Consider the following 15810-nt stretch of genomic DNA (forward strand, 5'->3'; position numbering starts at 1 on the left):
ACGGCTTGCATTCTCAGTGCTGTAAAGCTTAGCAGCGACTCCTCTTGTACCATCTCATAAGTTAGCGATAGTTGAGCGATTAGAATGTTCAGCAGAATAACACTCACACTAATCATGAAGATAATAATCAATAAAGCTGCGAGGAACCTACAGAAAAAAGGAGTTATAAAATGAACTCTTAGCTTCACTTGCTGCTATGATCTCAGAATAAATAGAGAGCAGTGGAAGTCATCAGACTCCGAGAATTAAAGTGGTATTTGTGAGAGACTTTTTTTGCCAAAGCCTGCCATCCCCTAGTCTAAAAGCTTTTAGGAGACTGGTTCGGGTAGCCTTGTGGGATAGTAAGTTCATGCTGATATTTATCGTCGACAACAGACTCGAATAAAGTTAGAGAACACTGCTAATGCACGAACTCCAGGCTGTGGTAGTAGCAGTAGCGGAAGTAGTAGCGATATTAATAGTAGTGGTAGAGGTAGTAGCTATATACTTGATGATTGGGGTGTCGACTGAATTTGATTGGCTTTGTCGCAATCATTCTGCATTCGAAATAAAACCACGACAACATCTTTCGCTGGCAGGTGATGCCGGACCTTAGTAGCTTGTGACGTGATTGACGGTTTAATTGGCTTTTCGTCGCCTTTTCTACAGATTCTGAAACTGTTTTTCTTTCCCACGCCAAATATTCCCAAGATTCGATGTCGCAATTTACCCTTTGCAATTGTTTTCTTTGACGTCGATATATCTAAAATTTATGTCATCCTAGAATCCTATTGACTTAGACCCCGTTTACACGGGTCCGGACAAATGTTTGCACGGACAAAAACTTTCACGGTTCCACCTTGCCTTCACACGGGACCGGTGACCGATGCAAGTTTGGGAGCTGAAAAAAGCAGGTCAACATTTTCCATGGCACGGTTCCAATATGCATACAGACTCATTGGGAGTCAGGGTGGCTTAGTGGTTATCTATCGGGCCTCCCACCACTGAGAGCCGGGGTTCAATTCTGGCCTCGGCCAGCATGTGGGCTGAGTTTCAGTCGATCTCAACCTGACTCGAGGGTTTTTCTCCGGGTACTCCGGTTTTCCTCCCTCATCAAAATCGACTCACAGCTAATTAACATCTAGCTGTGGTGCTGTGCTCCGACATCAAACATGGACTGTATAGCGGCAGCCAGAGGCGCCTTTGTATGCTTTCAGCCGCGCCCACCCGTAAGGGTGATTAGCACTAGCAATATTTATTTATATTCATAAAAACACCCGAACCGTGCTACGTTTTGCACAGTTAACGCGATTAAGGCCTGGAATCTACTATGTTTTTTGGTTGCTGTTCCTTTCGTAAAGTTACATTTCTCTGTTTAAAATCAAATTTGACACAAAACAAATTAACAAAAGCACGATACAGATATGTGGAGACGAGCGGCAGCTGCATGCATCGCTATTTTAGCCGGATTAGCTGGGCTGCTAGTGCAGAACACATTGCTGCAAATGGCTATCGTTGTCTGCGATCTTCATCGATCGGAGCAACGTACACATTTGAATTTCTTGGTGAGCATGTACAGCTTACAAAACAACCGGCCGTGGAAAAAGTCACAGACAGCACGGACCAGAAAGCCATGTTTGATTTGCCGCGTGCTGCACCTAGCGACAACGTGATTGGCTAAAAACGTTAGCTTAACCAATCACAGAAGAGATGCAAAAAAAGTCATTCAAATGCCGCGACTGGTCTCAAAATTTGCACGGACCTATGTAAACACCATTGTGATCTGTAACAGAATTTTCACTGTTCCATATAAACAGGAGATCCGGGTACCAAATTCGTCAGTGCAAAATTTTGTCCGCACCCGTGTAAACGTAGCCTTAATTTAATTCACCCCACAGTGGAACTCTATCTGTCACTTGCAAAGGAATGCTAATTTGCCAAGCTACTGAATGCGAGGCTTCACCTGATTGTAAGTGTCACGGTAGTTTTTTGAGAGGCTAATTTACATGGCAGTGAAAAAAGGGATACTTATGAATGGACGATCGAACAAGGGAACAGGCGTAGGAACGAATGAATGAAAAGAACGATTCAATGATTTTAGGAATCAATGACTAAATAGTATACGGTATCAAGTGAAACTATGATCCTCGCAATTGTGAACGCAATTTTTGCAATTGCGTAAAGAAGCCTGAAAAATTCAGGACTTCAACGGGGTTTGAACCCGTGACCTCGCGATACCGGTGCGACGCTCTAACCAACTGAGCTGTGAAGTATACAGTATCATGCAGTGATTAAAAAACTGAATGAACGAACGAACCAAATGATCTATATACCTGCAAGTTATATTTTTAGGACCTGACCTAGCATTGATTTGGGAAACGTGTATGTGTATATAGATAACAAATGCATTCATCCCTTCCCTACAATGATAGAGCTCTCACCCCACGTCGTTCAGACTGCTGACAATTGCTGAACCTTCAAGCCAAGTCATTACACCCGCCATCACCACACATCCTATTTCTGTTGTACAATTGATGTCATTCCTGAGCGGGCTAAATCTGATAAAGAAAACAAAAATACGAATGAATGGAGAAAAATAAATATGGCACTCCATATGGAAAATTCACACAGGGACCTTATACATTACCGCGCCACAACTAGGATTATCAAGCTATTCAGGGCTCCCCTAGTTTGCGGCTCTAGTACGTGTTAGATGGCCAACGAAAATCGAGGCCTTGCGTGGTAGGTGGGAGAGAGGACACTTCTCGGAGGAAAAAGTTTCATATTTGGTTGAATGAGAGAATGATTCTTGTTATCTTACGATTTACGACAGTGACGTCAAAAAAACAAATGAATAAAAGAATAAAACAGGCATGAGAGGGGCCACGCCATACACCTTATTCCAAAATAGCCGCCATTCAAGTATTCTTTTGTTTTCTTGCAAAATGGCCTTTTTGGCCTCGCTTTTAAACATCTACTTCTACATCTACATCTACATGTTCCAGCACTCGGCAAATTCCCTATTTGACTTATGGCTCTTTTTGCTTAGGTGGCCTCATACACTGTAAGCCTTTTTAGAGACATCACTGCCAAGCCGGCCACTTTTGCTGAAGCGAACAGGACAGCCACAACACCGGGGACTACATCCCCTCTCTATCTCTATATCTCTTCGTGCCATAAGGCACATAAGGCTTTGACATTCTCTTTCCATCCACTTCGGTTTGCTGCTAAAGCTCTGACAGTCGTCCATGATTGTCACCCAGCTACTCGTCCTTTGTCTTCAACCGTTCTCCTCCATGTTGTTTTTGGTCGATCTGGTCTCCTCCTCCCCTCTGGCCTCCACTCCAATGCTGTAACACAGTGCTCCTCTCTGTTCTTCCTCAATATATGCGCGATCCAATTCCATCTTCGGCGTTTGATCTCATCACTCGTTCTGTTCACTCCTGTGGTCTCCTGGATTTGTTAGTGCGAGATGGTCCTCTACTCTTATCGAATAGTGTGTGGATTCTTTAACGTCCCACAGGAAACTTGTGAACATAGAAGTTATCTGTGAGACAGGGCCTACGGTTTACAGTCCTTATCCGAGAAGACTTGAAAGTCTACCATTTGCAGATGAAATTACAAAGGCAGCACTTTCTCCTCAGTTATTTTAAGATCCTGAGTGTTCATCCGGCCGGGGTTCGAACCCGCGACCTCCCGCATGACAGTTCGATGCTCAAAAGAAGATTTAACTTGAACGAGACCAAAAGGGCTAATTTGCAAGCAAACAAAAGAGTACTAAAATGGCGGCCATTTTGGAATAAGGTGTGTAGTTCTGTTGCATTTGAGTGAAAATAAGAGGTGTATGCCGTGAATAAAATCACTGGGAATATGAGATGTAAAAGTGAGCTGCTTACTTCAATTTTGATTCATATCCTTTGATGGCCAGAAAAAATGACAATGAAAAGGTGAGCAAAATAATAACAAACACGGACAGGAATCGCGGAATGTCCTTGTAGATGACTTTGCCGAGGCATTTGATATAGAGACCTGTTTCTCTGAAAGAAAGGGAAAAAAACAAGGGGAGGAACTGGATTAAATTTCGGATGTAATACTGTCACCGAACATGAATTTACCTCTTTAGCTTGTACGTCTTGTTTTCCCATTTCAAACCACGTGATGTTACTCTAGAGAACAGTCTTTCAAATGTCTGCTTATGCGCGTGCTTATGTACGAATAAATTATGAAAAAACAACAGAGGAATTCCCTTGAGAACATCACGTGGTCTGAAATGGGGAAAACAAAACGTACAAGCTAAAGAGGTCAATTGACGCTTATATTAAGCCACGAGTTTTCGGCTCGTCCTTATTGTATATACGTATTGCGGACCTATATTAAGAGACCACAACGATATAGGCTGTTTTAAGGGCGCTTAGAAGCAGAACGCGTAGCGAGAGGAAGTGAAAAATTCATCGCATTGTTGTTCTGCGCTACCTTGGAGCTCAGCTAAAGAAACGACTGATATGGAACCCTTACCGAGATCCAATGGAATACTTGAAAATGCCGATAAAATTGACCAAAACTGCTAAAGAGCCAAAAGTCCACTGTTGGTCACTTTGAAGATATCTGAACACGTAGGTTATCAAAATCAGCGAATATCCTGACAGATCCAAATAATTGAAAATATCCAGCATGTACTCCTTTGGCTCTCTATAATGACAGATTTTTTTGTAAAAGGACGAGTTAGGTAGTCAAATATTAATTTACTTTGATATTCGTCTAAATCAGAGTGAACAAGAATTTACTGGGCTAGACATTCACCACCATCCTCACTACAATTGCGAACGCACTACTTCAACAATTTCAGTCCTAGCAGTATGCGACCTTATTATAGGGCTAGCTCCGTGAGCGGGCACTGAAGATGAACCAAATCCCGCGCTGTGATTGGCTACCCGAGCGGGCAAGATGGAGCTATCTTGCCCGCTCGGGATTTCTCACTTGGTCCCGGCGCAAGATCGAAGATCATTTTTTGGTGTTTTATCCCATATAATAAATCCTTTATTGACCAAGCTTGTTTGATCAAGATGGCTGGACATTGGCCTTGTTCTTTTTATGCGTGTTTATGGACCTCGACTTCGTCTTGGCCCATAAATACACAAAAAAAGAACTTGGCCAATATCCAGCCATCTTGACCTCACGCCCTGTCAATAACCCATATATGTACCGGAACAATTATAACCTTAATCTAGTTTAATAGCTACACTATAGCTCGGTGATAGAGCCGATGATCTGAATTAGTAATGGGAAGGTCGTAGATCTCCCTCGATTCCTGTAAAGGAGCACTCGGATTTTTTTCCGAGTATCCCTGAGTCACCACTGACGAGTCTCTTATAGCTCAGTGGATGAGCATCCGACTTAGAAATCGGAAGGTCGTAGGTTCGTCTCCTGCAAAGGAGCACTCGGATTTTTTTCCGAGTATCCCTGAGTCACCACTGGCGAGTCTCTTATAGCTCAGTGGATGAGCATCCGACTTAGAAATCGGAAGGTCGTAGGTTCGTCTCCTGCAAAGGAGCACTCGGATTTTTTTCCGAGTATCCCTGAGTCACCACTGACGAGTCTCTTCTAGCTCAGTGGATGAGCATCCGACTTGGAAATCGGAAGGTCGTAGGTTCGTCTCTTGCAAAGGAGCACTCGGATTTTTTCCCGAGTATCCCCGAGTCACAATGTTCTTGCTCCCACGAGACTTCGATAGCTCAGTGGTAGAGCATCCGAATTAGTAATCGGAAGGTCGTAGGTTCGTCTCCTGCAAAGGAGCACTCGGATTTTTTTGGAGTATCCCTGAGTGATGAAATGAAAAATGCATTTCTTCAAGGTTTAATTGATGCGTCTTTGTTTTAGTTGACCCTCACGGAATTCTAGAGATTTAGCTTAGGCGCTCTTTTAATCGCAAATATAGATGGTTTTCAATCACATGATGAGACGGCCATGTTGGTGAACAAAACAATAGCAAAACATCGCTCATATTTTGCATGATAATAGAGTCAAATTCCCAAAAGACTTGTTTTCTGGATATTGTTCTGTGCACCAATATGGCTGCTGTGACGTCAGGTGAAAACCATCTAGAGAGAAAGAGATCTGTTTTCGAAACCATCCGGCCCTAGGTTGGAGAATTCAAGATTAAAAATTAGCTCTTTTGAAATTTTAGCATCAAATGATTGAGATGTTTCAGCCACTTTTCCTCTAAGTCTTTTTTGCCTTTCCGAAAAGAAAGGGATAATAGATCTCAAAGTAGGACTGGAAGAAGCACGTATACATATCACATATACAAAAATTCTTCCCCATATCGTCTTTTATCCTAACTTTTTTGAGAGGATACATCGAAAGAACGAATGTGGCTAATCCTCCACTGAATCCCTCAGAGAATAAGATCTTTAATGTATGGTAATATAAAGTTTAAAAGTCTAACCTTCTCAGTTCAGAACATTCGTCAGCTAAAAACCACAATGTCACCAAGATACTCCAAAAGTCGGGAACTAATCTTCCTTTTGAAGCTCCATAATCTAGCGGATCACGTGATCGGGCAGCGAATATCATAGAGCTACAGAAAGCGCTTAAGAAAAGAATATAATTTAGCGCTCGGACCCTGTCAATCAAACAAAAAAAATGCAATTTAATCTTCCCTTTGGTCTCGTAGCGGAGAGGGCGTTTTCTGTTTGTGTTAAAACAGTCTCCAAAAGAAGGACGACTATCAGTTATTAGAGTGCTCTCAAAATGTCTGTTTTGGGTGTGCCAGCCTTTAACCCTCGTCAGCGTATTTCTGAAATCCGTCATGACGTGGTAGTAGTAATGTTCGTTAGGAACGAAGTCTCAAAGTGCGAAGAAGTTCTTAACCAAACTGAACCACAATACTGATATTCCATTAAAGGCGCTGTTACACTGTGCAATTTTTCGTGCACCTTGTTTCGCAACGCCATTTCTACAAACGTTCTCACATTACGAAACAAGTTGTTTTACGGGTGTTACACTGAGCAACGTTTCATGCAACGTGTCTCATTTCGATGATCACAGAGCATGAGGTCAAAGGAACAGTTTCATCGGCTGTTGCCGCAAACCGCCGCGACACAAGTTGCAGGACAGATGTTACACTGCACAATGCTTAAAAGATTCGTTGCAAACGTTGCGGAAAGTAGAACTAGTAAAGTAAAGTTACTTTATTTAACGACGGTAGTTCCTTCAGTTACGAAACTGATATCAATGGAAGCTGACGGTGCGCCTTCTACCCCCCTTCCTCTGTCAGTTCTCAGTTTTACGGTTATTTAAAGCTATAGCTACACGGATCAGAGGAAAGTCGAAAAAGACGTTGAAGTCACCGAGAATCGAATCGGGGACCTCTTGCTCCCAAAGCCGCGCACGAACCACCTCTGCAACTGGTCTCGCAGCGTTTTTGGCCGTTGCAAGGTATGTTACATCGGGCAATGATCCATGCAACTTGTCTCGCAATGGCGTTGCGAGACAAGTTGGACGAAAAATTGCACAGTGTAACAGCGCCTTAAGGACGGTGCCCACTATTGTTATTGCGAAGACGTTCTGCGAATCTCCGGATACTCGGATTTCCTATCGGTAGTGTTTACTAATGCAGGGATATTTTTGTGCGGTTTAAATTTATGCGGAGAAAGCAGAACTTAGCAAGGGCTCTTGGTATCCAAAAAGAAAATTTTGGGGTAACCATGCATTTTTCAGAGATAATTGAGCTTTAATTTGGAAAGGAACGCCATACATTGCTTTGTATGTTAAAGTTTAATTTTTTGCTAATATTGTTGATTAATTATCTTTGGAAAATGCGTGGTTACCCCCAATTTTCTTTTTGGATTTTAATAACACTTATTGAGATCTGCTTTTGCCGCATATTCATAAAACCGCGCAAAAATACCTTTGAATTAGTAGGCACCGTCCTTAAATCAAGTTTTCATTTAGGAACTTTCATTCATGTCCTGAAATTCTGCTAACCAGATGACAGTTCAGTTTTTCATATACGTCCAAAAATGCAGGAAACTAGATGTACAAGGATTTTGACAAGCATCTCAAAGTGTCTACTTTGCTGGTTTCCTTTACCCAACTAATAAAAATAATCAACGTTACAAAGTGCTTCCCAAACTTCGGTCCTCAAGTGACGAGAAACGGCTGTATTTTCCCTCACCAAAGCATAAAGGCCGGGACACACTAGGCGACAAGTCGCAGCGACAGGTCTCTGCGACGAGTTGCTCCATGTGTACTACTTGCAAAACAAGTCGCTGCGACACCACGCCTGTTCGGTGCACACGCAGTGATCTCGTATGAAGGGAAACGTGAACTAGTTTTCTAATTCAATATGGCTGACCATATGACGCTCTCTCATTGGTTCATTTATATTCTGTCGCAGCGACTTGTTGCCGCCGGGAAGTGTACACACGGTGCGACAACGCTGCTTTCGCTTATTTTGTCGCTGCGATAAGTCGCACGAATTCAAACTGGTGTGAGTGCGTGCGACTGGTCGAGGCGACAAAATTCTGCCCCAGCGACAATGATTTTTCGTAAAATTAACCGCGTCAAACAAGGCGAATTGTTGCAGCGACTTATCGTCTAGTGTGTCCCGGCTTTAACGATTATGGTTTCCTGCATTTTATATTTGATTTCTCCTGTGATTGGTACATTTGAATGTCTTAGCGTGTGAAGATGACTAAACTAGTGTCTTCGAATTTTTCGGTTTTCTACCTCTGAATTGAAAACCCAATAAAGTAAGTGTTAGGGTCGGCATTGCCACCATATCGAAAACCGCGGATACTAAAAAGAATGGCAATCATGAAAAAACAGAACATATGTCGTCACCTAAACCAGAAGAGGGCATATTTTTGCCATTTTCTTGCAGTCAACGTTTGTATCACAGCGTGATTTAAAATGTCCTGGAAGAAAGAGGAAAAAATAACATGAAACTGCACTAAAGTAGAAGCAAATTTATCGTTTTAAATCAACTGTGTGATACTCTACCTTGTTCAGAGTTCGCTGAAGGTGTTTAGCCAGATTGTAATAACACGACTTAGGTGTGTACTCATATTCGGACTCATCTGGGCATCTTCCCTTTACGTCACTCTCCAAGATGTCATACGTCACGTAAAAGTGAGTTGGCGTGTCTTGAAAGTTCTGCCAGGACAGGCATGGGACCGAATCGAACGGAAGGCAGGGTGGATGCGGCCAGCGAGGAGATATCAAGCAATCCAACACAGCAACGATAGTTTTCTATCACAGAAAATGAAACATCGCTTACTTAGGGCGCTTTCCTAGCTTTCGTCAGAACTGGCCGGCCAGACCTATTAGTTTGCAAAGAAAATGCAACAATTTGAAGGAACACTTGCAAGATAATCCCTCGCGCATTCTTCTGGAGGAGTATATATCATCCTCGAAGTTTGTTAATTTGAATGCGTTGTTGAGTTAGTCCTTCCAAATGCCCGGCCTGGCCGGTCAGTTCTGTCAAATGGAAAGCGCCCTTAGCTTAGTTAGCTTTTGTTGAGCAAACTTTTTGCGTTCGTTTGCCGCACATACCTCATTCATGTATTTATTTACCATTTGAGTTCCAATTCGAAACTCCACATTAAAGTCTGCCTTAATAAATGTTCGTAAGTCATGTAGGAAATAACGATTGAATATTGAAAGCCAAGAAAATCACTCCTTAAAACGATTCAAGTGAACGTTAATCATCTGCTGGTTAAGCAGCTTAACATGGCCCATACCAGTTTCAACAATTTTACTTCGAAGAGACTGTATTATACGAAGGATTAACCGTACAACACTGTTTCAATCCGGCAACGTTTGGGTTATTGCTCAACAAGATGCACTTGAGAGAATATTGTTAGGCAATAATTGTTGTTTCCAGTACTACAATATCATATCTGTTTGGTGATGTAATATTGTATAGTCAATCCATCAAAATAGTACAGTTTCTTGAAGGTGTTTAAGCCATTTTAAATTCTTTATTGAAAAAGTAACTTAAGTCAGCATCATTGCTGAATACCTGCAGTTTGAACTCTTCAGTGATTTTCATCAGACTGATGGCAGCTTTTCTTTGCTGGTTGGCTTTGAACAATCGTAAAGCTCTAAGGAAAAAATGTTTACAACAAACGGTAGTGCTATGAGATCCCCATTGGACCGCCTTGCGTGCTCAGCCGACTGTTTTCGTTATTCACATTGAGACGGTCCACATTAAGATCTTCTGTTTCTTTTGAAGTTTTATGCCACTGACAAAAAAGCAAAAGTCAAGTAACTGTTGGAAGTAATCTCAATTGTTGTGTTGGGTTGCCTGTGTATAATTATTAATTCGCAAATAAAAGTTCCCGGATATGAATTATACAAGCCATGCTTTTCATGTTTGGAGATAAAACAATATAAATCCACCTCTAACGTGGGCGCTGAAAAAAATCTAATAGTAAAACCTTTTTGCGGCAAAACCTGAAATTCAGCAGCATGGTTTGACCAACCTTCTATGATCCATTTGCCTTATAAGGAAAGCGGCCACTTCATCTTGGCCATATCCAATCGCAGTTTCCACCGGAAGTTCTCCCTGACTGTTTGTGGCGAGAAGCATGCTGGGATAGTTTGTGACCAAGAATTGTGCGAGTGTTACGTAATTCTTCTTTGCAGCTATGTGTAACGGATTGTTGTGAAGAAAGTCTCCAAGGGCTGCTAAATCAACTCCACCGTCGCATAGCAGCTGAATGAATCTGTAAACCTGTTTCGCAAAGCAAAGTTAGTGCGACTCCAAGGGTAAATGCAATCAATACGACCCAAGTCTTAACATGAAAATTAGAGTAATGATTCCAAGTTCGAGTGAGGCCTAACACTTCTGTGAAGTTTTTTATACCCAATTATTCCATCAGAGATCAACCCTAGTATTGGAATTGGGCCCACAGAAGGACAGAGAAAAACTCTGACCAGGGTGGGATTTGAACTCACGACCTTCGGATTTGATCACCGTTGTGTGGGCCCAATTCCAATACTAGGGTTGATCTCTGATGGAATAATTGAGTATAAAAAACTTCACAGCAGTGTTCAGGCCTCACTCAAACTTGGAATCATTACTATCAATATGCTACTGAAGGACAACAACTAACGATTGTGAAAATTAGATCTAAGAACTGTAAATTAGAAAGAGTGCAATAAAAGGACTCATCATTTCTATACGTTACGTAATGTGAAGTTAGGTAAAGGTAAAGGTACGCGTTATTTAACGTCGGAAGTTCCTTTACTCTCTAGAGAGTATTCTCCCAGGAAGCCGACGGTGTTTCTCTCACATAATATGCTCGCCATATTTGACATGACATGGTGTACGTTTCACACGCGATTCGATTAAGTCTCACTAACTTTCTCGCGTCTTACTATAAATTACGGCTCCTTCTTCTTCCAGCTTTTGCCAAAAATTGATCTGGAACAAACAAGGACCTTAACTTATAGTACGGACATTGAACTTGATTGATCAGCGAGACAGTCATAATTTTTATTTCGATGGTTACTACGAATTTAAGTCTTGCATTTTTACACTAAGATGCGGGATTGCAGAGGGTCTAAATATCAGATCAACTGTGAGATTTTGAGATTTTCATATTATCCTGATATTGTGATATTATCATGATATATCAAAATATCAAGCCCTTTAACACTTGATCACATCCAGGCAAACACTTGAAATCATTGTGATATTATCATGATATATCAAAATATCAAGCCCCTCAACACTTGATCACATCCACTTTAGTGTGCCATCTCACGGTGATATTTTGATATTATCATAATATTTTGAGATTTAACAATCAAAACCATAATAATCACAAATGTGTGCTGCCTCGTTCTTTATTCATATCATACTGATATCGATATTTTGATATTATCATATGCAATAGGAAATACGTTTGTGAAGGAGACGACAAAAATTAGGTAAATATTACACAAGCTAAAATGAGGAAACTGTCGTGCGTGACTTGCAAACGTTTTGAAGCGGAAAAGTGGATCAGAACATCTCATCAAAGACATTGTCACCTGCGGTTCGTAATTCCATTCTTCTAAAAGATAGAGGACTGTGCTTTCTTTGGTATCACAGACTTGTATTAGCCTCTGAACACGGACCGAATCCATTGCCTGGTCTCTGCCTATTCCTTTTTCTCTCATTTCTTGTTTTACCTTTACAAAGAAAATCAGACAAAAAGCGTGTTGGGTGGGACCGAAAGGAGAAGAAAGAAAACATTACGTCCCAATTTCAGTGAGCCCCTGTCTCAATGCTGCAATCACCCAGAAGGGAACTTTTGAAAAAAGGGATGACATATTTAAAATTTCCCCAAGTGGCGACCTGTCAAAGTCACGGAACTACACTTAATCGTTTCCTTTGTAAGGAGAATACTTAAAGAACCCGGCGAAAGCTCCTCATTGTTTCTAGTTGCCATCCGGCTAAAACCAGAGGAAGTATACTATCGTCGGATTTGAGCCACATTGCGGCCGCGACGTCATTAGAAAAACGATAAACTAAATAGTTAACGGAAGGTTTATTATTTTACTTCTCGAGAGGACGAGAAAAGACTAATAAATTGAACCGCCTCAAGACTCTAAAAACCATCTATCATATGGTAGTGGAAGTCAAGGATGAACACCGGAAAATAATTTTGATAAAGGGAAGATTAAAACCGATCATAACCCAAAACATTATAAAATTAATAAAGAAAAGACAAAGGGACAGGACAAAAGAGTCAAATTAAGGAGGATAAATGTTTTCTATTAAGCGCTGCTAATGAGAATGATGATGTCTGTCAATATTTTGTTTTCATCTCACTTGCTCAAAAATGTCGTTTTTCGAAGTCATTGAATGCGCCAACAAGCAAAACCTTATTTCCGTAAATTAAGACATTGTAACAAATGTGAAATTTCCCGTTCCCATTTTTTCCCATTTCAAGGCAATATGGCTAACGTTTTCTTTACTTTTAATTTCAATGTTCTCTCGTTGATATGAAATGCAAATTAGTGCTTGGGACAAAGAGTTGTTTACAGAAACACCTACTCTGCAAAAGTGCAAAAGTGAGACTCGTTTTATTACTCTACGTAACAATCAGTGTCAGTAAAATGATCAGAAATTAAAAAGCTCTTTTTATGGTAAAAATATCATACGAAAGTTTGCCTCTGAAACTCGACAACCTGCACATTATGTGTTATTGCAGTTATAAAACAAAGCAGAGGATATTCAATTAATTACAAAAAAGGTCTGCTTTCTTCATCTTGAAATTTTTTCACTGCTGTGCTCAACCGCAAAAAAAATTATCCGCTTCAAATTTCTGCTTACTTAAAGAAGTTGTTGAGTATGGATTTTAATTACCGCTTGCATGGGGCAAAGCTGACTAGTCTGTGAGGATTATGTTTACATTTGTGTGTTTCGTAACGGTTTTCCAAATCAACGGGAAAATCTAATTATTTTCAAAGCCGCGGTCAGTTTCCGGACGAAAAGGTGTGAAAAATTTTATCCGATTGTCTTTTTTTTTTTGACATAAAAATAAGTTTACATTGATATAATGCTTAGCGATTTTTTTTTCATACAAATAAATCTCATGTCTCTATTATTATTTGACCCTTATTTTTATTTGTCCTCTTGGATTTTGTAACTGCTCTTTGTCAGGTTGAGAAAGACATGTTTTAAAGGGCAATGCTGCTTAAGGACGAAAAGATTCAAGACTAATACAGAAATCTCGACAGAAGTTGAGCATTCAGAAAGTTCGCAAGACGTAACGTACATACTTCTAGCAGAAAAAAATTAACTTTCGCTGCCGCACGAAGTGAACCAATTACAGTACAAACGGTTTGAGCGTAAAACAATGGCGGTAGAAAATAATAACTGGGGCATGGTGTTTCCCTTGCAACTCCTATTTTCAACATGATCAAACAGTGGTGGTTCTAACTCGACGACGAAAAATGTCGGAGTTGGCAAGGGTCCTAACTCGCTGCATCTCCAACTTACCGCTTCGTGAAATTCCTCGCTCGAATGATGCATGATTTCGACATGATCCTGAAGAGTAAACGTGCTGTTTATCACAGATAGCGAGCCATCCAAGACCGAAGGACTTCTCTGCAGAACTAGTTCATGTGAGGATATTTCGAAATTCGTGTTTGGAACTGCCATCCTTTTTACAAAAAGACGTTTTTCCTCAAAGCCTAATGTCCTTGTTTTACGTTGATTGTTAATTTCAGTTCACAGTGTCAGAACGACTAGACGCTTAAATGAAGTTCCTTTCCTTTCCATGCTTTATGCAAAACAATATCTGAAAAAGAGCCTATGTCAACTTAAAATTGATTTAAGCCTGTTTTGTGGTGTCTCCAAAGATTCTGAAATAATTATGCAAGCTAATACAGTTTGCCTAATAACAAGTTACGCAACGGAGTTGCAAACAGGTGCAAAATAAATCAAGTATAAGGCAGTGGAAATCATATGACAGTGCAAATTGGTGGATATTTACCGAGCCACGAAGCGGCGAGGGAAATATCCACCACTAGCCACCAAGGTGAATAGTTGTTTTAGTGTATACTAAAACAGTGAGATAATATAGCACAAAAAGATGATTTTAACTCATTTATTCCTGCAAAGATTACAACACATTCGGGTGCAAATTCCGCGCGAATTGCTCGGAGGTGAATAGCAAAGGATATCCGGAGTTTGAGTAGCCAATCACTGAGCTCGCGCCTTCAACGCTATCCACTGTTTTATAATATACTAATGGACGTTTTCTCTGTCCTCATTGGTTGACAAAGTGTATACTCCAATTGCTATTAAATAGCCACTCTCGGTCATGTAACAAATAACTTTTTGAAAGACCTGGCGTTTTAATAGAGCTCGACGTCAAAAGCTAACTGAACGCATGGTCGAAACTTTGATCATTTGAATACAAAAAAATGTCCAATTTTGTGCTTCCTCAGTGGTTATCATAAAAAGCCCGTTATCCAACCGAATCAACGAATTACTCCTAGTCTGTAATTTTTGAAGTCGGAATTACAATGTTATAGTATCCTAAAAATACCGTTTATTTGCACGAAATAGTAAACGATTTACATTTATGGCGAAAATGGCTTGAATATTTTAATCGATGATCAGCTTTCGCTCTTAATTTTTTATTCAAATTAAGGATTAGGGTCCATATCGTAAACTGGGAAAGAATAAAGGAAGATATCGGTGACGTCACCTATTGTCATTAACGTGTCAACCAGAGCCTCATTGGCTGTGGAAACAAAGGGTCTTTTGTTTCTGTGGTTGCTACATTTGAATAACAAAAGCAATGTTTGTAAACAGATATCTTCCCCTGTGGTCGAGTTCCTAAACTTGCAAAAAAGAAAAGAAATCATTATTTTCCCAGTGCGGATCGATCAAACTAGTTCAATAAGGTTATTATTATATAGATGGTTTTCAATCACGTGATGAGACGGCCACGCACAAAGCAATAGCAAATTATGTGTTTTGCATTATAATAGGTTTAACTCCCAAAAGACCTTTTTTTCTATTGTTCTGTGAATCAACATGGCCGCTGTGACGTCAGGTGAAAAACCATCTATTGGTTCTAGATCTCTTACGCACGGTTTTCTATTCCTGGGTCTTGCCTCTTTGCCTGCTGCTGTTAACGGTTTCTGGGAAGCAAAATTCGTACTGAAACTCCAACATGACTAAATAAAAAAAATATTTGTCACATTTTTCTTTTTTGTGTCCGAGAAAATGGAAACAGAAAATGGGAACATTTTGGCAATATAGATTACTTCATGGTTGGTGAGTGCGTACGATTTATATTCCCCAGTTGTGAAGGATCG

At 40.5% G+C, this 15810-nt stretch overlaps 1 protein-coding gene across 1 annotated transcript in view; it reads right to left on the reverse strand.

The window, feature by feature from the left end:
* Window positions 1-14318, reverse strand: part of LOC138038298 (transient receptor potential cation channel subfamily A member 1-like) — an 18232-nt gene extending 3914 nt beyond the window's left edge. The window contains exons 1-11 of the mRNA XM_068884088.1: window positions 13979-14318; window positions 12022-12162; window positions 10467-10717; window positions 10004-10085; window positions 8983-9231; window positions 8824-8897; window positions 6425-6601; window positions 4495-4668; window positions 3876-4016; window positions 2421-2537; window positions 1-147 (exon numbers count right to left, since the gene is read on the reverse strand). The exon at window positions 1-147 is cut by the window's left edge and continues 37 nt beyond it. Coding sequence (XP_068740189.1) covers window positions 1-147; window positions 2421-2537; window positions 3876-4016; window positions 4495-4668; window positions 6425-6601; window positions 8824-8897; window positions 8983-9231; window positions 10004-10085; window positions 10467-10717; window positions 12022-12162; window positions 13979-14140 — 1715 coding nt within the window. The 5' untranslated portion in view covers window positions 14141-14318. The remainder of the gene's footprint in view (window positions 148-2420; window positions 2538-3875; window positions 4017-4494; window positions 4669-6424; window positions 6602-8823; window positions 8898-8982; window positions 9232-10003; window positions 10086-10466; window positions 10718-12021; window positions 12163-13978) is intronic.
* Window positions 14319-15810: the final 1492 nt, after the last annotated feature.

Source organism: Montipora capricornis, chromosome 2 (genome assembly GCF_036669925.1).
Source record: "Montipora capricornis isolate CH-2021 chromosome 2, ASM3666992v2, whole genome shotgun sequence".
Classification (NCBI taxonomy): domain Eukaryota; kingdom Metazoa; phylum Cnidaria; class Anthozoa; order Scleractinia; family Acroporidae; genus Montipora; species Montipora capricornis.